Source organism: Phyllostomus hastatus, unplaced genomic scaffold, assembly GCF_019186645.2.
Source record: "Phyllostomus hastatus isolate PE091 unplaced genomic scaffold, TTU_PhHast_1.1 phas_contig_38, whole genome shotgun sequence".
NCBI lineage: Eukaryota > Metazoa > Chordata > Mammalia > Chiroptera > Phyllostomidae > Phyllostomus > Phyllostomus hastatus.
In genome coordinates this window covers 34,933,166-34,957,333 of record NW_025333869.1, presented here as the reverse complement: position 1 = coordinate 34,957,333, position 24,168 = coordinate 34,933,166, and the positions used below count along the sequence as shown (strand labels likewise).

General features: G+C 41.1%; 1 protein-coding gene and 1 long non-coding RNA gene across 15 annotated transcripts in view; one reads left to right on the top strand and one right to left on the bottom strand.

Annotated features, from left to right (window-relative positions):
• Nucleotides 1–284: 284 nt before the first annotated feature.
• Nucleotides 285–7,102, top strand: LOC123821016. 2 transcript variants are annotated; one of them, XR_006786051.1, is made up of 3 exons: nt 285–376; nt 3,734–3,838; nt 6,338–7,102. It is a non-coding gene; the product is annotated as an uncharacterized LOC123821016 (long non-coding RNA). The 2 variants fall into 2 exon arrangements; XR_006786050.1 differs by having other exon boundaries at nt 3,734–4,284.
• Nucleotides 7,103–11,495: 4,393 nt separating this feature from the next.
• Nucleotides 11,496–24,168, bottom strand: part of ANK3 (ankyrin 3) — a 332,140-nt gene continuing 319,467 nt past the window's right edge. For all 13 annotated transcript variants that reach the window (XM_045842401.1, XM_045842392.1, XM_045842393.1 and 10 more), the window contains 4 exons: nt 22,098–22,181; nt 21,917–21,976; nt 20,452–20,529; nt 11,496–12,915 (listed from right to left, as the gene is read on the bottom strand). In XM_045842401.1, the coding sequence (XP_045698357.1) occupies nt 20,461–20,529; nt 21,917–21,976; nt 22,098–22,181 (213 nt within the window). In that variant the 3' untranslated portion in view covers nt 11,496–12,915; nt 20,452–20,460. The remainder of the gene's footprint in view (nt 12,916–20,451; nt 20,530–21,916; nt 21,977–22,097; nt 22,182–24,168) is intronic.

Genomic DNA, 24,168 nt, shown 5'->3' with positions numbered 1-24,168 from the left:
TTAGCCTGTAAGACCATCCCATGCCCCCCAGAACGTTGTATCTAGCCTGAGTGTCACAAGGAAGCAAGGACTGTTGGGCTTCACTCCGCCGCCAGCAGGGGTGGCATCATGTCCCTGATGTCTGTAAGGTCTCCCTAACTGGGCTTCTCTTGTGATGTGACCTGGCACCAGTGCCTCTCAGCTTCTCTGGGTTTGTGGGTGTTTTCCAAACCTCTGACATTTCCCATGATTCTGTGAGCTGTTTGATGTTCTTGCAATAAACTCCTTTTTGCGCAAGTTAGGGTGGATTTTGTTTTCCACCAAGAACCCTGACTGGTAAGCCTTCCTTATCAGCATTACTAAAGTACAGAGAAGAAATATGCCATTTTGTCTTGTGGTATGTATTACCTAAGTCTCCTCTTTGATTTTATTCTTATCTACCTTGTCTGTCCCCTCCTCCTTTTCATTCTGTAGCTGTGGATACTGCCTTTCAGCTCCATTTCAGTTCAAGGTAGTGGACTAAATATGCCAGGTGCTTGTATTTTAGCTGAATTCTAAATAATCAGCTTTCTTCTATAGAGGTTTGGCAAGAGTGACAAATACTGGAAATCTCTTTACAGAGAATGCAAACATACCTAACATATGATGCTCAGGGAATGTGTTTCCATAACAACAGGACATTTAGGATTTTAGACAAATGAAGGGATGCAAATGTACTTAAAATTACTTTTCTTCTTTTCTATACTACACACAATAAGCATACCTCTGATTTAATATCAGCCCACAGAGCTCATTTTTAGAAGTCAAGAAAATGTACTTAATAATGTGCCTTAAGCATCATGAATTTTCTAAGACAAAAGCAAATTTCTTTCCTTCCCCCTCTTTAGGGATCAGGTAAAGTTAGACATTTTCAGTTTCATCTTGCAAAAATAAAAAGACCTCTTATTTAATTTTTAAAAATCTTCACCCTAGGATATGTTTATTGGTGAGAGATAGAGAAACATTGATAGGCTGTCTCCCATGTGTGCCCAACCAGGGGTTGAACCTGCAACCTAGGTATGTTTTGACTCCCTGACCAGGAGTCAAACACGCAACCTGTTGGTGTAATGGGTGATGCTCCAAACAATTGAGCCACCTGGCCAGGGCAGGCCTATTTAAAAAAAAAAACAAAACAATTTAATTTCCCCACAGACAATTTGAAACCTGTATCTTTAGAATAAAATGTTTTCAGAACAATTACAGTGGGGTGCATTTAAAGATCGGGACTGTCTTCGACCCCTGCCCCTCCTATACCCCTTCCTTCCATCACTATCAGTCATGCTGCGTTCCTGCCACAGCGCCAGGAACCTGGTTGCCAAACTCAGCTTTGCCTCCAGGTTATTGCTTTCAAAAGCCTCTCAGTGTCCTCATGAGAATAACCATCGCCAGTCCCAACTGTGGCCCTGACTCTGCTGCCTGTGAATATGGATCTTTAGTGTGGTGTGGTCTCCCATGCGCACCTGCAACTCAGGGTGCTCCTGGTTTGGACACCCACCATGGCTATACATGGAAGAGGCAACGCCCCATTTTAATATCCTGTTTGATTTTTTAAGGGAATTTGTTCTCATTTCTACCTGGCAAGCTCTGATATTTCATATTAGTTTGGATGATGAAGAGGTAGATAAATTGTCCAAGAATCAAAATCTTTTTATTTTAATTTGTTGGTGTAATATTGGGCCCGACTCATAAGAAAAGGTTCTGGGTACAAGTTTCCCATGACACTACTTCCACTCCTCACCCCAGACATACACACATTTACACCTCTGAACAACAACAATAAATATGTTTTTCTGAAGTACATGAAGTGGATTTGGAGAAAAAAGAATGAGATTAGAGGCTCTTGTGTGAAGAGGGGACCTTCCTGCTTTAGGAAAGAAGTTGCGACTAACTCTGGAGAGGGTGGGGGCAGCATGGTGGTGACAGAGGGGAATCGTCTAGCAGGATGCTCACTTCTTTGTCCCTCGGCTGGGAATGGAGGACCATTAGTCTAGGGGCAAGGGTGGGAGAGGGGGGCACTTGGAGAGTAATGGGGTGGGGCTGGACCACGGAGCCCCTGGGTGGCTGTCCCTGGTCTCTGGGTGGCTGTCCCTGGTCTCTAGCATCCTAGAGCGTGAAGGATTGTCATAGGCCTCCTAGCTATACCGCTACTCACCAACCACAGAGGCCAAGTAGAACCTTCTCCTCTGTTTTACCTCTCATTATCATACACCACCACAACTAATAAACACATAGGCAACACATATGGAGCACTTCATTCTGTGCCAGATGTTTTTTGAAATGCTTTATGTAGATGAGCTCATTTCCACCATTTGTAGTTGATAAAAGCCATCACCTGCATTTTCCAGGTCACATAACTAGTACAGAGTGAGGTACACTGTGTAAAAGCATGTGCACACATAAACTGTTCTCCATGTCCTCAATATCTGAAGTGCAGGGCTGCTTTTGAAAACTGGCCTTGTTCTGGCCCGAGCAGGCATTTATGCAATCCAGAGCCAGGCTTTACGTGGTGCCCCAGTGCTTGTTGGGATCCACATGGAGTCTTGAGTGGCTCTCCATGGGGAATTTCTCTTTCCATCCTGGCCTCCTACCCTTTCTTCTCAGGTTCTGACCAAAACAAACTTTGTTCATGCTTCCTGGATGCCTTTGTCCTTCTAGCCTCCTTTTTTATGTATGTTTGTTTGTTTGTTTGTTAGGCCTCTTTTTTCACATGTTAATATCCTACTCATTTCTCAAATCCCTACTCACATAGCTAGTGTTTATTGAGTGCCCAATATGAACAAAACTCTCTGCTAGGCCTTCTCCAGTTTACTTTGTCAAGGGTAATCCTGAGATCATAGTTGTGACGATGATGTAATAATACTCTTAATAATCCTAACTATTACTAGCCAACACAGGTTGCATCTCTTTGTGTCAGGGTTGTCTTTTGCTTTATGCACATTTCTGTATTTAATATGTAGTACCCCAGATTGTTGTATGTTCTATTTATTTAAGAATATATCTTGACATATCTTGGTTTACTAATGAGATTAAAGCTTTTGGAGTCTAGTCTATAGGTCCCAGCTCTCATTCCTTTTTATTTTTGATACACAGATGCATATCTAAGATGGATATCTATCTATCTATCTATCTATCTATCTATCTATCTATCTATGACAGTGACTTGAACGTAGTATAAACTAAAAAAATAGCATTTGATTTGGATTTGATGCATACCCATACTCATATACACTCATACCCCACTTCCATCCCCTCAGCCAGATTTGTGTTCTAGAAAAATAACAAAAGCTGACAATTCAGCACCTGCATTTCTAATATTTTGTTAGAATTAACCAACTACTGTGGTTTTAGTTGGGGCATGTGCCCTCAAGTTTTCCACAGTCCCTCCTGCTCTTTGCACGAGGTGCAAATGCTCTGCACGAGGTGCTGTAGCGCTTGCTTCTTGATTTCAATTCTAGCTGCAGGCTGACCCTGCCAGAGGAGGGAAAGTTGCAGTCGGCATGCAATGGAGGCACTCCAGCTGTCTCAGCTGCTCTTTTCTGTTATTGTTCCATTGACAGGATTTTTGTTTCATCCAGAAAGATGGCTCATATTTGTAGTACCAGGTTAGCAGGGGTGGTGTTGTGTTTGGGTGATTCAAAGAGTTATTTGAAGATCTGATGCCGTGACACATACCAGATAACTTTAACAGCCTTCCCATCACATGTCTTCCGCACAGGATGGAAAAACACCGTGATCATACCTGACAGTAATGAAGCTTTTATAAAATGCTGTGGAGGAGGAGCTGAGTTACAAAGCTCTTCTCAGCAAGTCTTCGCTGGGGGTGAGAAGCACACCAACCCGCACAGGCAAACTGACGTCTTTTTGATTCTTCACAATGAGTCACTGAAGATGCTGCTATTTTTCCTTGATATTCACAGTATTCAGATATGTATTCTATACTCTGTTTGTGCTTCCCTCTTACCCCTTAATTATTTATTCAACACGTGTGATGAATACACTTATTCATCAAATATATTTTGTACCTACTGGTACCAGGCCTTGTGCTAGATGTTTTGGATATAGCAATGAATAAGGAAGAGAGAATCTACTGTATTGTACAAATAAACAAAAATGTATACTATAATGATAAATGCTATAAATGGAATAACTATGGTTATAGGACAGAATAATTGGATCAGAGGGAGTCAGGCTACTTTAGAGGGGTATGCAGGGAAGGCCTAAGACTGCGACACTTGGAGCTCGAGATGAGACTTTCCCTGGCACAGGGTAAGTACAAATGGGACAGGAACCAGGTAAAGAGGAGCTTGGCATTTTTGAGGAGCAGAAAGGAAGCTGGATCTGTACTGTGGAGAGCATGCACCTATGACACGATAAGGGACCTGCACTGAACTGAAAATCTATGCCATTTCCTTCTCAAGGGAGCCTTACTGTGTGTGTGTGTGTGTGTGTGTGTGTTTAAGTCAACAGAACTAAAAAATATGCTTAGTAACCTAGCTGGTTTGCAGGTTTTTAAAACAATATCCCTTTGCAGATAGGCACCCAAAATTTCTTAGGGTGAGAGAGTGTGTGGGTTATACTCTGTCACTGGCCTGGAATGTGGTGAGAGAAAATGGTGAGAGGACGTGGTGTGGTTCCAGGGGTCGGCAGGGGCCACATCAGGCCCAGATGCACAAGTGAAGATCAACCCTTCACTAAAATGCTGTCAAATACAAGTTAAAAGGCCCAGTGAGCCCTTCAGAGCCTGAGTGAGTTTCAGCATTTGAAATGGACGTAGGGAACAAACGAGCTACACCCAGGTGGAGGTGTTAGGCAGGCCATCGGGCCAACTTGGAATTCGGTTATTGGCTTATGCACCCCAGCTGGATAGCATGTAACTACAAATCACACATCAGTTCATTTGTATAGCATGACTCTGGTGTGTGTTCACTCTGCAGATGCTGGGACCCAGAGGTTGAAGACGGGTGGCCCACATGCATGTTTGGTTTGACCCACACAATATTGAAGAAGAAAAATCATGTTGATTACCAACATTTAAAAACCAGGAAAATGAGGCAGAGCTAGGCTTGTATTCTCAGGAGTCAGACTCTTTGGGAAAGGAACGTGCTTACCCAATACTCACTACCCCTTAATGTCTTCTACATGACTTGAATATTATTCATGGGTTAGGCTACAGTAACAAGTGACTGGAAAAGTGCAGTGGTTTGCTAGAAAGGTTTATTTCTTGCCCACATTGCATGTCCATGGTGGGTCAGCTGTGGCTGTGCTCCACATCACCTTCCCTCGGGCACCAGGCCCAGGAGCAGTCTGTGTGGAGCAGTCTGTGGTGTCGAAGTAGGGGAAGAAGGAGCAGGAAGGAAAGCGCACTTGCTCTTAGAGCCCCTTGGCCAAAGCAAGTGGCACAGCTCAGATGAGGGCAATGGGGAAGGGAAGTATAATCTGCCACCAGGGAGAGGCAGCCAATAATTTATGCAGTCCACTGCAACCCATTTGCCTAATTTAGACAAGCTACCTAGCCTGCAGACATTTGAGATTGTGACTGCTTTGGCCTATGGAACTTGAGAATTCAAAGTTTTATCATACCAGAAGCATGAGTTACTCTAAAGCTGACCATGCTACAGCTGTCCCCACTATGTCCACCTATCCATGTGAGCATTTATCTATATGACTGTCTATCTTCCTTGAATGGGTTAAGGCTTCACAGGCTTTTCCTTAGATACCCTTTATTTACTTGCTTTAGGCTTTCCCCAAGGCAAGGCACATGATGGTTGTGTTAGCAATCCAGGCCATGAGGGGGCTCTGGTTCTGCTCTCCCCTGTGCCCAAACACTGCTGTCCAGGGATGGGGTGTGCCCCCAGGCCAAGTCATCTGTGTGTCTTGCATCAGAGCTGGACCTGGTAAAACTGAACCATTGAGAACAAGTAAATGATCAGGCATGTGAAGCTGAATATTTATGATAGCCTTTGTACACCCAGCTCTGCTCTTGGAACTGTGGAAAAGCTCAGTCCTTGTTCTTGAAGAACTATTTGTCCAGAGAAACCCTCGGGGACATAGACCTGAGAGATGAATCATGGGACACTCATTTAGTTTTTATGAGTTTGCCATGCGGGTTGGCGTGAGCAGTGGAAGCTTTGTGAAGAGGTCAGAATTATGAGGGCCTTGACGCAAGTAAAGGACATTGAGCATGAGTTCAAAGTTTCAACTGGCTTCATCTAGATCAGGAATTTTGGGAAGCACGATGGGGATGTGTTTTCTTACAGAGCTGTTTAAATACCTTTGAAATATTTTAAAAGTTTTCTACCAAAATTGGTATTTTTTTCAGGCTTTGCTTCTCAATTGTGAAACTACAGTGGTTGCACTCAGCAGCTGCGCAGCTGGCTCTCTTGCACCTCCTACAGCTTGATGTGTGTGCAGCAGTCTCCTTTCCTGGAAGCTTTAGATTTGGACTCCTCACTGGGCTGTTTGTGTTCTCATTTTGAAGGGAAGCAGGCAAGAAACGAATGTATCCTGTACCCAGGAGAGCAGCCAAGTGGCAGGCACTGATACATGTCAAATGAGATAGATGGATGGATGGATGCTTGGGTTTGGAAAACCATACCATCCATCTTCTCACTCGCTTCTTCCACCTTTCATTTGGCACTGAAGCAGGATGAAAATGAGCTAGTTGTTTTGCTTGTCATAAGAAGAAAGCATTTAAGCATGATCTCATAATTTTGCCTTCTTCCCCTTCCTCCAATCATATCAAACAGAGACTGGGAATAGAAATGAGTAAAGTGGATTGGGTTTTAGAGGCAACGGGAAAAGGATGGACGATGGTGAACAGTAAAACGCATGCTTGTCCAATGTGGCAGGGGTGGTCTTATTCTAAGCTGCTGTTATCATAAGGAATTTTGAAACAACATTTTCACTGCTTTAGATTTTAAAGAGAACTCGGAACTTGTTTTTCATCTAAAAACTCCTTTTTAAGGACTTGAACAGGCATTTCTCCAAGGAGGACATACAGAAGATCCAAAGACACATGAAACAATGTTCAATATCGCTAGCTATCAGAGAGATGCAAATTAAAACTACAATGAGATACCACTTCACACCAGTCAGAATGGCCATCATAAACAAAGCAACAAACAACAAGTGTTGGAGAGGCTGTGGAGAAAAGGGGACCCTAGTGCACTGTTGGTGGGACTGCAGACTGGTACAACCACTATGGAAAGCAGTATGGAACTTCCTCAGAAAACTAAAAATGGATCTGCCTTTTGACCCTGCAATTCTACTGCTGGGACTATATCCTAAGAACACTAAAACACCAATACAAAAGAACCTTTGCACCCTGATGTTCATAGCAGCACAATTTACAATAGCTAGGTGCTGGAAGCAACCTAGATGCCCATCAGTAAATGAATGGATCAAAAAACTATGGTACATTTGCACGATGGAATTCTATGCAGCAGAAAGAAAGAAGGAGCTCCTACCCTTTGCCACAGCATGGATGGAGCTGGAAAGCATTATGCTAAGCTAAACAAGCCAGGCAGTGAAAGACAAATACCATATGATCTCACCTTTAACAGGAACCTAAACAACAAAACAAAGAAACAAGCAAAATATAACCAAAGACACTGAAATAGGGGACAGACTGACGGTGATCAGAGGGGAGAGAAGAGGGAATTTCAGGGGAGAATGGGAAGGGTTTGCAGGAACAAATTTAGGGGGCACATGGTCAAAAGCTAGGGGGAGGGAGGTAATGGGAGGGAAGTGGGGAGGGTTGGGTGGGTGGGCTGGAATGGGAGTAAAAGGGAGAAAACTACTTGAATAATGATTAAAATAAAATTAAAAAAATAAAAACTCCTTTTTAAAGAAATGTTGGCCATCTTTTTTCCAACTCTGCTGTACAAACAAAACATCTCTGCAGGCTGGATGTGACCCAAGGATTTCAAGGATATAATTTCTGTACCTTCTGGTCTATTACCAATCTAACAAACACTTTGCAACACTGAGGTGAAATTTTTGAGGAAGCCAGTTTTTAAAGATTTGTATATCATGTCTGAAGGAGAGGAGATCAATCTGACTTTTTCATATGGATGAGGCTTAGGATTCACAAGTTCTCCACACTCTTGCCTGGGTTCTCAGTGGCCTGATGGTGAGGACGACAGCCCACGGCTATGGGGAAGATGCTGCACTCGGCAGCATGACTGGTGTGCTGTTTGCTCATACGGTATTGGATATCCAGACCCTGTTATTTTAGACTTTGTGGCTAATGAGGGGATTGTGCAGCTGGAAAGGGCTAGTGGAGGATAGAGACACAAGTTAGTCCTCAGTGAGTGAATTTATTAGGAGCAAAAGCTGTGCTTTCCTTTGATTTTCCTCTTGCTTGAGCCTGTACAGAAAACGGTGCACACTAGGTGCAGAGTCACATTTCCCATTTACTGTCCTTCGCCCTCTGGTGTTTGAGTCATTCGCTCATGAACTGAACACGCACTTACTGAGCACCTACATACAAAATGTCAGCCAGTGCTCCCGGGGCTGTGGTTGCAGCAGACAAGGACACAAAGTCCTCACCCTCAGGCAGTGTGCAGTTTAGTACAAGGACCTGGTGGTGTGCGTCACGGGCTGGAACTCCTGAAGAGCCGACAGTTCATCACTCCTTCCCAGCTCTCAGAACTGTGCCATTGCTTAAGTTAGATTTTAGAAGAGAAGTGGCAGTTGAGGATATTTGGGGAAACTAGGCAGGGAGATCACCTATTTCTCTGGGTTAGCCACAGGATGTTTTAAGGTGGCCCTGGAGGAAAAATCTTGACAGTTCTTGCTTCTGGGGTACCTCCCACAGCCTAGTGTTTCTTTGAAACCACTTTATGATCCTCTCAGCAAGTTCATCTCTGCTTTGGAACACCTTTGGAATTGGTGGAGTCTCAGGATGTGCTGTTGGAAATGCAACCCTCGGGGCGTTTATTCCTTAACTCAGAAAGCACCAAGGAATAAAGAATAAAATGTCTTCACTGCAGGGTTGCCTAGCTGTACAGATTACTCATAGGTATCAGTCATTGAGTGTGGCAGATATAATGGTCAATTTCATTTTGATATGCTTTGAATGGTCTGTATTTAATTAGGCGTGTCCAACCCATGGCATGCAGGCCACAGGCAGCCCAGGACGGTTATAAATGTGGCCTGACACAAAATTATAAATTTACCTGGCACCTTTTTTTTTGCTCATCAGTTTTTGTTAGTGTTTGTGTGTATTTAATGTGTGGCCCAAGGCAGCTCTTCTTCTTCCAGTGTGGCCCAGAGATGCCAAAACATTGAGCACCCCTGCACAGTGTGTACTACTAAGGATGTTTTTCGGGTCCATTCTGTTATTTATTTACGTATATATTTATTTAGTATTGGTGCACTGTTAGCTAGGTAACCATGTAAATTATACCACTGTCTTTTTGTTTCTTACTGAAAAAGCTCCTGTTTGGCTCAAGTATTAATGTTAGAAACATTTATTTCTGGACTATTTGGTCATAAATTCATGAAAGAGAAGCAGTGCCATGTGACTAGGAAATCGCATACCTTTTAAAATGCCAGAACCAAGAGAATACCAAGACTCACTCAGACAGAAGCCAGTTTTTGGATCAGTGGCTTCTTCAGAGTCAAGGGATGAATTATCACTCCTGTGACTTTTATTTCTGGGCTTCTCGCATATCCCTGTTGTGACCTGATGCCCATAAAGGCAAGCAAACAGATTTTTTGTTTATATATCAGTCTGGATGGAGCCCAGGAAGATAACGAATGAACTTGTTGGAACACCAGGATGTCATGGCAGTATTTATTAATAGAGGAAAGAAGCTGACTGCTTATGCATTCGATGAAGGAGATCCCTCTTGGAAATGGTGGAACAACTCTGCACAGTGTATTGTTGTAACTTGGCAATTTAATAGCAATAATATATTTTAATTTAACAAAGTCAGGAACTTGATAGGAATATAAAATTGAAAAACAGAAAATATCAGGAATCTATCATCACAGTTCATTTTTTATAGTGATGTCAATTAAGGAAGAGCTTAAATACATTTGATAAGCCAGGAGGTCGAAAACCGTGTTAGGAATATATAATGTGTGCCTCCAGTTCAATCCATGCAAACACATATGTACAAATACACACATATGTAAATAAAATCTTGATCATCCTATTTTGGCTTCTTATTAAATTAATGAATTTTTGCCTGACCTTTAGTATATACCTAAATTCAAATTTTTAGGTACATACACGTAACATTTAGTACCCAGACAAGTACACTTCATTGACTTTCTAGTTCAAGATAAACACATTTTTGTCAAGGACTTTGAGCCAAAAATTCATAAGCCTTCAGTGGAAGTTAGGACACCTGGACTCTGATCCCGGTTTTACAGAGAGGCTTTTTGGGTGTTTTTAAAAACCTTTCGGTGGGGTGGGGCAGGGTTGGGGGAGGAGTCATGGGATGATTTTGGTGCATGGGGTGGGGTGCATCCATTTATTTGGGACACCATACTCATGCAGTCCAGCCCCCTTATTTATGCAAAGTTGCTTGTCTATACCTGTGTTCTGCACTGATATTGAACCCCTCTTGGGAATAACTCATTCCATTTGGCAGTGATCTTTAACAGACAGGCAACATGTGACTTTGCTGAATGGGCCTAAGCACCTGTTGAATGTTTATGTGGGGACTGTCACTACCAAAGATAGTACCTACCGCCATAAAGTGGTCACGAGGACTAAATGATGTAATAAATACAGTGCACTTAGAAGAGTCTGACATAGGGTGTCATTCCAATTTTAGCCATGATGGTAAGTGCCACTGTCACCACTGCTGTCTGCCAGGCTCTGGGCTAGAAGAAATATTAAAACCGCCATGGCCTCTCCCTCCGTTGAACTGATCACCTAGTGTCTGATCACAAACTTCAGTGCCTACCAGGCTAGTCAGGGCACACAGATGCAAGAGGCGAGACCGACAGGTGCCTGGAGACCACGCGCCTGGCTGCAGAGGGCAGCACAGCCTGGCAGGTTGTTGCCAACCCTTGCTTTTCAAGAGAAGTTAGAAAGGTGGGTTACTATGTGAAATCTCCCAACTTATAATTGAATGTCAGTTAAAAAAAAAACAATTGCATAACGGCTAAAAGCAGTGGCAGGTGGAGATGCCCATGTACAACTTCTGGACATGCTGGCCCCAGCCTACAGTCCAATTCCCCATTTTTCTTGGTGGCGGGGAGGGGTGTGTAGTCCAACCCAGACGTGAACAAAGATCAATTGATAGTTAATCTTTAATTCATGGTTCCGCCGAGAGATGCCCAGAATGTATGGAGGGTGGGAGTGTGCAAGGCAGAACTGAACATTAGGGGCGGTCCCTTCGGTAGGCACAGAGGCAGAGGCATGAACAGGCCTGGTGAGGGGGTCAGGGACACCAGAATGATGAGCAGATAGGCAATTACCTTTTGCCGGAGAACACAAGGACACTGTAGAGCAGAGATAGGTGAAGAGTTTAACACAATTTATTTTATGCTTAAATAATTGACTAGGTCATCCAGTGTATGGTTTTTCATACATAATGTCATTAGAGCGATGTGTCAATGAATGCTGATTTTATATGAATCAACAAATTAAAGAATTTCACCAAAACCCAAATAAAAATGCCCTTTAAAACACAGCAGCCTTATTAACCTAATATGACACTGCTAGAATGGTTACAAACGATTGGCTTACTGAAAGGTGTCTACATCTTATAGCCAGTACACGATACAGTAATAATTTTACAGCGTGCTGCCATTCTACTAGCTAAGGGTTTCTGTTCAGTCCATTTTAAACACCCCCGATGGGGCCTCTTATGAGCACCATCCACCTCTACAGCGGCAAGCATTACCCCCTTTGAAGCACTAACAGAGAGCACCCCCCCTCCCCCTAAAGCAACTACTGTATAGGGTTTTTTTTTTTTTCATTTTTAGGTCATTTCATTGGAAAATTGGCAATAGCAACAAATATTAGATGAAGGGCTTTGTGTTTACAGATAAAATCTTCTGTGTTGCAGTATGCTGTAGTGTTTGCAAAATTGGAAAAGGTTTAATCAAAATAAGGTGATACACATGCATCAAAATATTAGTATTCTGAAGAAAAAATTTTTTTCACAGAACTACAGAATTCCTCACTTGGGGAATTATTTAAATTTGCAGCAGATTTTAAAGATTTGCTTTTTTTAAAATCAAGCTAGCAGTTTTGCATATACAAACATTATAATTGCTAATATACAAGAATCAGTGAAGGTCCCCCCACCCCCCAGAACGTGTCCGTCCTCTGCTAGGGTGAAGTCGCTGGAGACCTCTATTATGTTAAATGCATTTGCAATATTCTGAGTTCTAAGAGGCAGTGCCTTATCAACATTTATTCTATTTTTCTGTTAGAATTTATACAGTGTTATTATTTACAGCAAAACTATAGATGTTTTAAAAAAGAAACAAATAGTGTTTATACCCTGACAGTTTGGGTCCAAGAAAAATAAGGCGAGCTGTTGTGGATTTAGTAATTTTAGTGTTTCTCTGTGACCTCATCAGTCTGTCTGCTTCCGTCTCTTCTGGAGGCAGGACTTTCTTCCTTGTGTGAGTGACACCAAAGCACTGGAGATACACTGTAACGGCATGGCTTCTTGTATATACACTGCATTGCTAATTGCACACGGGCCAGTCCCGGGAATGAAAGTGGATTTCCATGCTCTGTAAATTAGCTCATGCTAAATTAAAATGTGGGTGGTTTTCTTTTTCTTCTTTTTTCTTTTTGTGGAAAAAAAATCATGCCATTAATGTGTGGAAGCGGCAAACACACCCTTCTCTGTGAATTTCTACTTCCTGCTGATGTGTCTTCCATGAATTTCTCAATACTGGCAGTAAAAACACATGATCCTGTGGAAAGATGGATAAGTAGGTAGTGAGTTTAGCTCGCTTTCTTTTCTCTCAAGAGACTTGCCTAAGCCTCTCTTGCCACTCAATAGAAAAGCCTCCTATTAGAATGGGGGCCCTCTGCTTCCTAATGGGGCGGTCTAGCACGGTATGGTACTTTGCCTCAGGCTATGGCTGGCTGCCACAGAGGACAAGGCCCTGAGGTGTGCTGCAAAGTTCGTTGAAGGCGATGACCTGCTCTTAGTGATCTTCTGACCTCCACATAACTTGTTTATGCTATTTGTGGTTTTAGAGACTGAGTAAGAAAGACTATTTTCTAGATCTGTTTCTGATGCTCACGTCACTCAGTTACTCCAGAGAGCTGCAGGGACCTCTCTCGTGTCTTACCTGTGACACGAGGCTGACAGAGGTGCTCTCTGATTTCCACCAACAGCAAAACATGAGGGGTATGAGGTTCATGGGCACCAAGGGCCAGAGATACGGAGGCAGGACAGAGGAGCTCAGTCATGACCGCGTTTTATGTGTCTCACCCCCCAAAGAGGGAGGACAGCATCATTACTTCCTTACTATGAAATTGCTTTTCCATATGCAAAATAAAATGAAAGACTATCGTGAACCATTGGAAGAAATATTTCCCTTTTCCTGCCCCATGTCAGTCATGATGGAATAAGTTAATTTTTTTTTTTTTTAATTGAGGCTCCTCTAAGAATGTCTTGCCTTGTTGGATAATACTTGCATAAAATATCTGTTTTATAGCCAGCCTTAGTATGTCAAAAAAATCAACATTCTCTGGCAGAGGCTTTCATACTTTGCGCGGTATGTATTGTTCTTGGTATGAACTTCTCCACAAAACAGTACTATTCCTTCCTCCTCGTTCAGTGTAGAAAGTGACAGACTTGAATGCCAGCCTGAGAACAAGACATAGCTCCTACCAAAAGGCTGAGAAAAAGGCAAGAACTTTAGCAACAACTCTGACATGCCAGAGACAGACTGCTCTTGCAGGTCTGGGAGAACCTACAGATGGTTTCTGTTAGGGCCCAAAAGTGCTCCCAGTGACCTTGACGTTGTTTACTTATCCTGGGAATTTCTTTCTCTGTAGATGGATCACCCAGGACACCTTGGCTTATGTAAACACGTTAATTCAGCACTTCCTCAGTCTGCTCTACTGTGGTTCTGGCTTCCTTTTCTGTATTAAAAATGCTACTGACCTCCATGCCCCAGGTCACTAAAGCTTGGAGCCAAGAACACCAAAGTATCAATTCCTTCTGGGGTGATTTCAACACCTGCCCCCTCCCATGACTCTGCAGAGGCTCCAGGGAAGGAAAGTGACTCATTTGGGCAGGCCAGGGCCCAGAAGGTGTGCAAATCAGAGTAAGAAGATCAGGATTTTCTCACCTCTCTTTTTACATTATTCCTAATCTTCCAGGCACCAGGCTTCTTAGATGGTCCTATAATGTTACCCTAGTGCTGTGTTCTCGGGCTGTTTTCTTAGGGAACATTCTCAGCAACTTTTTTCTAATCAATACCCCCGACCCCTGCTTTTTACGCTCAATTGATACATAATATATATACCATACAATTCACCTATTGTAAATATACAGTTTGATAATTTTTAGTAAATGTACGTAGATGGGCAACCCAATTGAACTTATTTTGTTTTGCTTTGTCTCTTTGAAAAATCAATCTAACTTCCAAGGTTAATCATGCAATAATCAAGGTCTTTCTCTTACCACCCAAGGCAAATGACCATTGCCTTTCTAGAAACAGTGGATATGTTTCTATGATCTTAAAAATGTTATTAATTATCCCCATTGATATTTAGGTATGATTTGGGTGATGGTTTAAAAGAAGTTGGAAGTCAGTTCCCCTTATAAAAATTTCTGCTGTTCTCAGTCACGCAATAAGAGTATGTTGTTCCCAACCATACAGGGTGCGGGAAGGTCATTCATTGGATAAAAAAGTTTATACCAAGTTGCACAAACAAGCATTGGAGTCCTGGCTGAGTGCCTGTTGTAAAATATTGACACTGTATAAACTGTGATAAGAGCGACATCTGATGGAAAAGTATGAGAGGGCAGGATCCATCAAGATGACATTTCATAAAAAGAATGAGTCACCTTCCCTTTCTGGGTTTAGGTAATAGATTCCGGAAAGAAATATTTGCATTTAGGAATCTGTCTTTGGGTTTTGCAGGCCTTTCAAACACAAAGGTAATAGAAACCAAATCAAAAGGTTAATCATTCCTTTTAGTCATTTCACTATAATTCGTTTTCAATTTTAAAAAACTTTGAAATATAGAAAAGCAGCTATTCAATGGATTTTCATGACAGTTCATATTTCACAGAGGAATGTTGTCCTTTCCACATCACATCTGCAAATTGGGAGTACGTGTGAGTTATAACCAACCTTTCCTTGTAGGTCCACATACCAGTGGTTATTTGCCCCTCATGCTTAGAGCTTCAAAAAAGCTCTCTGCAGTTCAGCTCAAAGAACCTCTTCAGGCTTAATGTCCACTGCTCTCCACTGGAAAGCTCTGCTTCCCAATCTCCAGTGGTTCTCACACTTGGGTGCATACTCGTATTATCTAGGGAGACTTAAAAATTCCCAGAGTCCTGGCCATATCTGGTATCAGTTTATTTAGAATTTCTTGAGGTGAAACCAGCATCAAAAGAACCTTTAAAAAACTCAGGATGATTCCAGTGTTCAATCAAGTTTGAGAACCAGTGTTTTGGAGGAGCACTTCTCGAAGTTTAAGGTGCATATATATCACCTAGTAGATTGGGCTAAACCCAGAGATTGTGCATTTTTAACGAGACTCCCAGGTGATACTGATACTGATGGCCGGCAGACCACACACACCAGCAGGATCTAGAGGATCTAGACTACATGTCATCAATACATTGGTTCCCAACTCCTTTTATATGCTCATAAGCTCATATCCATGTATACTCACCCTCCTAATCTTCATCTGTGTCTAACCCCCTCTACCTTTCAGGTTGGTTTCAAATGCCATCTCCTTGAAAGTGCAGACTGCTCTCCCTAATGAGATCCACCTTTGCAGGTTAATGCTTCCTCACCTTTAAAGATGTAGCTCTACCATGGCTTAAGGAAAGCCCTTCCTGGGACGCCTTCCCTAGAGCCCACTGAGAACATGGAGCATTCGTTACTCTGGTCTTTCCTTCTCTTCTGCTTTTCATTGGACCTGGGTTTTGTATTTTTAGCCCTTAAATAACATTGGTCCTATCTGTTCCCTCCTTGCAGGGTGAGAGTTCCAGAAGGGCAGGGGGCCATGGGGGTTTTATTCATGATTGCGTATCTAGCCTTTTCATTCTAAGCCAATTGAAATGTTGAATATTTTTTGAAGGAATGAATGAAACTAGTCAGCATTTTTGACTCAGCTATGGCATTGTCTTGGCAAGCATGAGCATGGCTGCCAGATACGGGGCATTTCCCCCTCAGAGATCTGGAATACAGCCACTCTGCAGTCTTCTGCAGCTTATATCTGGGGACCTTCCCTTGCCCCAGCCTCTCTGATCAGCCCTCCAATGGCACACTACAGTAAATGCTTTATAGATTATAGCAACCTTAGAAATGATTTTTTAAAAATAGAGTGCTTTTATTATGTAGATAGAGTATGAAGAAGTTTACTACAGGTTGTCTTGTATTAAGTTGGTCAAAAAGTCCATTTAGTTTGTTTGGTAAAATAAAAGACATTGTTCATTTTCACCAATAACTTTATTGATTTGGATATTTTGGATCTGTCAGCCATCTCCCGCTATTGACTTCCAGTGGGTAGAGGCCAGGGTGCTGCTAAACATCTTCCAATGCATAAGACAGCCCCACAGCCAGAATTATTGGCCAAAATGTCAACAGTACCAAGAAACTTCAAAAACCGCTTTTGACACATTCAATCAGTCACAGCACTTTCTCCATACACTGCACAAATCTTCTTTTGTGTTTCAGTTGTCTTTTTACCTTTCTTGAAATAATAAAGCATAATATGTCAAAAATGTTGTGTATCTTCTTCCACCTTAAGTATTAAAATGGCTGCATAAAAATTCAACTTTGATAAATTTTAAAAAACACAGATATGACAGCTGTCACAATACAATCTAACAAAATTATTTTGAATGAAGTTATAGACAACTAAGCACTACTACAGCCATCATACGGAAAACACTAAGCAAACTTTTTGGCCAACCCAATACAAACTTTGACTCACAGTTTGCTTTTAGTTCTTTAATAGTCATCAAATGCTAGTATTTAACTATTAATAAGTAATAGTTATGAATTAGGTACTGGATAAATTTAAATTTCTTGGCTTTTGATCATCGGCTATAGGACCTTGGGTAAGTCACTTAACTTTTCAAAATTTCATTTCCTCATTTATAAAAAAAGATGGTAGTACTTAACCTTATATTATTATTTTAGGCATTATATGAGAAGATATATATATATATATTATATATATAGGAGATATATACATGTGTGTATATATAAATGATCTTACCTAGTCTCTGTCATACAATGATCATTTGCTAGAATAAGACTGTATTATTCATAAATAATTTCAGAAAGAAGCTTGGTGTAACAGAAAGGGCACCAGGCAGACTGTCAATGATCTCGAGTTCAAGTCCTGGCTCTATCAGCCATGAGCTGTGTGACAGCAGAAATGTCACAAGACCTCTCTGAGCCTCAGTAAACAAAACAGGCTTGACCTGCCTCCAGGCTTGTTTGCCGGACTACACAAGAAGAAAATGGAAAAGCACTTTATAAACTACAAATCATATACTATGTACAAATCTTTATATGAGTTAAGCCATTGGCTTTTCCTTATATTAAAAATAGAATGGCTATGACTCAACGAGTCATTCAATAGAATGGCTCTTCTCAACTAAAGAAAAGCAGGTGCAGGGTTCAGATAACTCAAAATTCTACTGGCTCTAAATGGGAAATAAAAATCTGATGTCTCCATCTGAGACTTGGTGCAATTTGATAGCATTCCACTTGCTTAGTAGTTCTGTTATTTTTTAAAAGAGCAGCCAGCAGGGCTATAGAAATTTCTCAATATATTTGCAAATTGATTTCTCCAGAGTGCACATTCAGTGTCCTGGACTTCCAGGCAGTATTCTTGGACTCATTTTCTAGATTCACTATGGGAGGGAAATACCACCTGGAGAGGAAAGTGAGGCTTGCAGTCACATCACCATTCTTGCCATCTGATACACGGAGTCTACTCTACCCTGGCGTTATTTTCACATTCATATCAATTCTCCTACCTGAGTTTCTCTCTCCTTTAAGTGACACAGTATTGTCATGTAGTTTTTGGTGTCATTTATTCATGGATAATAGGTATACATTACTCTAGAAAAATGGCTCGGCTAGTGTAGGTGACTTTTCTGGTTTATTCCCATTGGCGTCTGAGTCTATGACTAAATGAGATGTTAAGCTAGAAGGGACATACTGAAGTTGACTGAACTGTTTTCTATTTTCATTTCATTTATCACTTAGAATGGCTTAAACAGATCAGGACAGCAAACTCATGCTCAGTGTTCCATTAACCTGCTACATAATGTCTTTCATCAAATTTAGCTATAAGACATGCATAATAGGTGTTTATTCTAGATATTGCTACATTGATATCATCCTTAATTTTCTTAGCTCTTACCCTTGTCATTCAATAAAAAGTATCTCTCGATTCAGCCCACCTTTTTCCAGCCTCACTGTCCAAGCCAGGATCTACAATAGGCTCTTAACAGGTTTTCTCCTCATCCCTTATTGCCATTTCCAAATCCTTCTCCGCCCAGCAGCTAGAGTGAGTGATGTGGAACATAACCTGAATCATGTCTCACCCTTGCCTAAAACCTTCATGGTATCTCACCATTCTCATCTTTGTAAAGACCAGAATCTTTACAGAGAGACGCACAAGGCCTAAATACTCAGTTCTTTCCTACCTCTTCAGATGTAAGGGCAAAACTCTTCTGTCAGCTACACTGGCCTGTTCTCAGTTTCAGCGTTCCTGTTTCTCCCTCCTTCTTGCCTTTGCGGAATGCCTCTGCTGTGCCTAGAAGGTGACCCCAAATGCTATCACATTTCCCACCCCTCACCCATTTGAGTCCTACTTGTTCTTTAAAACTCAAACATTACTCTCCCAAAGAAAGCCTTCCTGTTACTCAGACCCACGGCAAGTCTCTGGTTCTGGAGGCGGCCTCGTAGGGTTTGTGTACACCATTTTTGCCATTTTTAATTCATGTGACATTGGGCAATTTTGGGCCTGTTTCCTCACCTGTTAAAGGTGAGGGATGATATGGGCACCCATCCAAGATGGTGGGTTGAGAGAATTAAATGAGGAGCACAAGTGAAACACTAGGAAGAGTAAATATTGTTTCCAGAGCACTCTACAGTTCTTACTTTTCTCAATGCCCTTAAACACTGATGTGACTGTTAGACGTGGCCGGTCCCCATTGTGCTGTCCAGCAATGTTTTCTCAGTGCCTCCCCAGAATAAACAGAGAGGTAAGGTATTTTGGGGAGGTGGGATTACATGTTTATTTGGGCCTTACTTATAATTACCTCTCATGAAACATAGGCTAGATAATTTCTCAGTTCCTTACCTTTGCACTTTAAATACCAGGATTCTGGGGATTGGGGAGGAGCAGATGTATGGACGCAAAAACTGGAATCTGTTTGCTCTCTTTGCTACTTTGACCCAGTAGGGCTAAGAGAACCATTGGTGAATGGCCCTAAAGAAATCATCTTGATTTACTTTACAGACTTATGGGGAATTGTTCAAAGCTACATCTGCTTTTTCTCCCCACATTGCCTTTCTAACGGTGGCTATGTAGAAGCAAATAGGACAAAGTCAAATTTAGAAAACAATGTTAAATAAAAACACTTTTCTCTATGAAGAAAGGTTCAGACAACTGTAAACATTTAAACTTAAAAAATGTAGTACCATTAACCTATTTAATTTGGTTTATATAAAATAGTGTATAGGGATTTAATTTAAACTTGGCAACCACTACATTTCAACTAAAATTACATTCTCAGATGCTGATCAGCTAAAATGATGAAAGGCTGGATCGATATAATTCTGAGTGTATTTATAAGAGTTATTCATTGCCAAATCGTCTTCCTGTTAGATTGCACAAAGCTACTGCATTGCATACTGAGCCTTTGCTCTTAGAGGAGATACAAAAAATCACTATTTACATTTGCTTCTGCAAACACCATTTACATTTAAATTCCTGTCTACTCTGTGAGAAAGTTCATGGACTGTGAACTAGAGTCAAGTTTTCATGTGTGTGTGTGTGTGTGTGTATACATATATGTGTATATATGTGTGTGTGTGTATATATATATACACATAAACATAAAAGTAACTCCAACAACTTCATACTGGACATTCAAAGCTGGAACACAGTGAAATAGAGAGGAAGGGGGAGATCCAAATTATTTAGTGAAATCACTCATTTGGCTTCATAGGGATTAAGTCCTGCTCTTGTTGAGAAGAGCATGCTTATTTATCGCCTTGACTGACCGTTTACTGTTATGAGTGGCCCTTCTTCTCCACGTGCCGGATTTCTTTCTTTGTCTTCATCTTGGAACCTTCTCCCTGCTTCAAAAGGAATGCACACATTAAGGTTTCATGGTAAAGGAGTTTTAGTTAGAAAGCAGTTCCCATTCTGGTTCCTTCAGGCTGGATTAGGATAAGTGAAACACACTTTAAAGCGCTTTGTCACTTCATGTCCAAAAATACAATCTATTCGCTTTAACCACACAGCTTAGCGTCATCAAGGCAAGCTAGAGAGCACTACCAGAAGAAATATGACATACCTGTTTTTCACAATAATCGAGTAAGTTAGTGATGAATTGAAAAAATGAGCAGCATGTCCACTTCCAGTAGTACGCTAAAAGAAATCATTGCTAAAGCGTTCCGGGTACCAAACCCCAAAGATAAAAAATATTAGTTAATTATCATTGATGCCTTTTCCAGCCAGCAGAATTTTAAGCAATCTGTTGTAATGAGACTGAAAGTTCTCAGGGAAGCACTAATCACAACCACTGGCAAGGAAATGGTTGATCTATGGAACTTTATTTTTTTTTTTTAATTTGTGGAATTACCAACCCCTCCTACTATTCCAGACTGAACAGGCATCCGTTTTCCATAAAAAAAGAGACCTCTCTTCACCAAGTACTGGGGACACACTTCTCTGGGAGCAAAGCTTTTGTACAAATACTCAGCTTTTACCCCATTTATGATGGAGAACACAGTAGACTTTCCATTCTGATTTAGTCCTTCTGAGAAATTTTCAGTTCACTTGTTTCTTATGTAAAGACAGGTCACTAAAGCTTCTATTTTTAAAATGAAAATGGTAAATATCTGAATAAAGGAAAGAGGAAGGAAATCAGTAGAAATGTTTTCTCTGGGAGACAGAGATCCCTTTGCTTTGTCCTGAGTTGGGTTTTAGTTTACCAGCACATTGGACATGGGTGGTTAGAATTCCTTCCAATTAAGATGGAGGAATTCAGATTTCCCTGTAGAATATATTTCAGAAGGAAAATATACAGATTTGATACGTGGGTCGTGACCTAAGCTTTTTTCCATTCGAACATTTAAAGCCTGTGCCTTTGCTGGAAGTGAATGCCCGCCCCAGGTGAGCCCATCCGTGCCCAGGCAGGCACTGGGCAGGGGGGAGGCGCTGCCGAGGGGTTTGGTGGTGGCAGAGGGATTTTAGTTTCTCTGGAAAGCTTGTACCGGCATGTTCTAACTTCCATAAATGAATGTATCTATGAAATCTCTGAAGATAATAAGAGCATATAATGTTAAGGACTGTTAGAAAGAAAATGCTTTTTCTTCACCCCTGATCAAACACACAAGATATCAAAAGCAGCCAAATGCTTCAAGCTGCCACACCGCAGAGGCCAGCCTATTAGCAGCATATTCTAGAGAGTTCACAAAGCTTTCGTCCTCTACTTTCTCTTTGGAAGTCCCTCTCCATTACCACGTCATTATGTTTTCTCTCTTGTGGGATAGCAATTCGTCTTATTACTTTCCGAGTGATCTGTAGGAAGCAACAGTGAAAAGCAGAGATTTTCCTGTTTTCTGTTCCAAGAGGTGACACTACAGCAAACAAACAGAACATCTAAATTCCAAGAGAAGCATGAAATCCCAAAGGTGATTACTTTTCTGGTGATGAGGGTGCCTTCTTCATCAGTGAATTGTTCTTCTGTGACAGATTCACCAGGAATGTTTTTCGCTTCCTCTCCCTAAAGGATGTGGCACAGAGATTAGCAACACACCAGGAGAGCCCGCCACAGCACTCCCTGTACCGCACACATGCTCCGGGATGTTAGAAAAGCAAGGCACAGATTTGCCTCGCTCTTCCAATGCGAGGGGAAGACACTGCCTGCCCCCCATGGTTAGCAGTCACCCACATTCAAAGCATTGAACCCCACAGATGTCCAAGGATGAGGGTTAGCAACAAACTCCAAGAAGAAAGACTTTAAAAATGCATAACTATAGAATTTACAGTTATAGACATTGCTTTACAAAGATAAATGTTTCACTGGCTGAAAGTCATTGTAGCCAATGATTAGGACTCTAATTATGGCAGATCATCTCACTTTCATTACAGTCCATATTTGTGGGCTGCTTTATGTCTAATTTGAATTACAACAGTATCCTAGTTGGGGAATTGTATTTATCACCTTTTGTTAGTTTGTTTAACTTAAACTTTCACTTACTAAGGGTGATACATACATTTTTTGAAGCACTGTGAGAAATTTCAAGAAAAATCTTATTTTTTTTTTTGAGATTGAGCCTTTCATAGTTCTTAAAAGAAATGAAAATAGCTGTCTGATGAAGAGCTTAGTTTCAGAATACTATTTTCAAGTGAAGGGGTTCTATGTGATTATTATCTAATTCCTATTGCCACAAATCAAAAAGACATTATAAAAGGAACGTAAGATAATAAGTTAGTGACTGCTATCTAGTTTAGAAGAGGAAAACCTGTCAAAAGACTTTCCTCTAGTGATTTTTAAAAATGGACTAAAATTTTCAGTCTCCAAGGTGGGCTCATATTTTCCTGCATACAGGAAACTTGGTAGATTCAGATGGCACCTTAATATCTATTAACTCTCTAATTAATTGTATAATAACAAGAACAACACGGAGAGGAAAAAACAGGACCGTGTTTTGCAATACATAACCTTCGGCACTGACGCTCTAGGTCAGTGCCACTGACAGTTTGGAGGACAAGGACAAACATCTTAAGTTCAGGCCTATTCTAGAGGCACATTAACTGATTAACCAAACAGAGTTCTGTTGAAAAGGTGACCTGGATAATGCTATGCTACCGAGCACAGAAGTCACTGTACACCGGTGGGTTTTCTTCAGGAAAAGTGGCAGATCATAAAGAAGACCGCTTGACTGCTGGGGCAACACTGAACTTTCAGCACTGCTGTCATGGGAAAGGGAGGTCTGCCTGTTCAGTCAGCGCCAACGAATGCTTAGGAAACTCTGTGATCGCTTTATGTCTCAATAGGCAGAAAGGCAGCTCCAGTTTAAAATGACAGTGTGGAGAATAAAATGCTGTCTTCTTTTGCTAGCAAAATCCTGTTTTCATTCTTTGTTGTTATAAAGAGACTTTGTATTCTTACAGCTGGTGGACTAACAGGTGTTGGCAGTGTGTGGGACAAGGACTCACTGTGGCACAGAGGTGGGATGGAAAGTAGAAGGTGTTCCCTGCTGCTCACGTTTCCGTCACCTTGAATCTTGCTTATGGTTAGTTTCAGTTAGTGCAGTTAACAGAGGGAAGGAAATTGGAAAAATGTGGGGTCTTATGTCTAAATGCACTAAAACTGCTATCAGTTTTTTATGGGAATATTATTTATACTTAATATGATTTGTTTCATATATTTGGAAAAAACATTTTATTTTAAAGGTAAAGGCACGAAGACGGTAGAAAAACCAATAAAAGATCATGAAAGGTTTCACTAAATATGAATAAATGAAATGTTTTTGGAAATGTCCAGCTTTTAAGAGTGTTAGAGAATCCCAGGAAAATCTAATAAAATAGACTCCTACTGGATATATCAATGAATGGACTCTTTCACAGTGAAATATACCAATTTTTAAATTGTTTGGTCAGTCCCTGAAAGAAACATTTAATAGGTGTATATATATAAGCATATAGTGAATACACAGAAATATACTGATTTATATTAATAGCCTTAGAAAAAAGCAAAGTCCTAC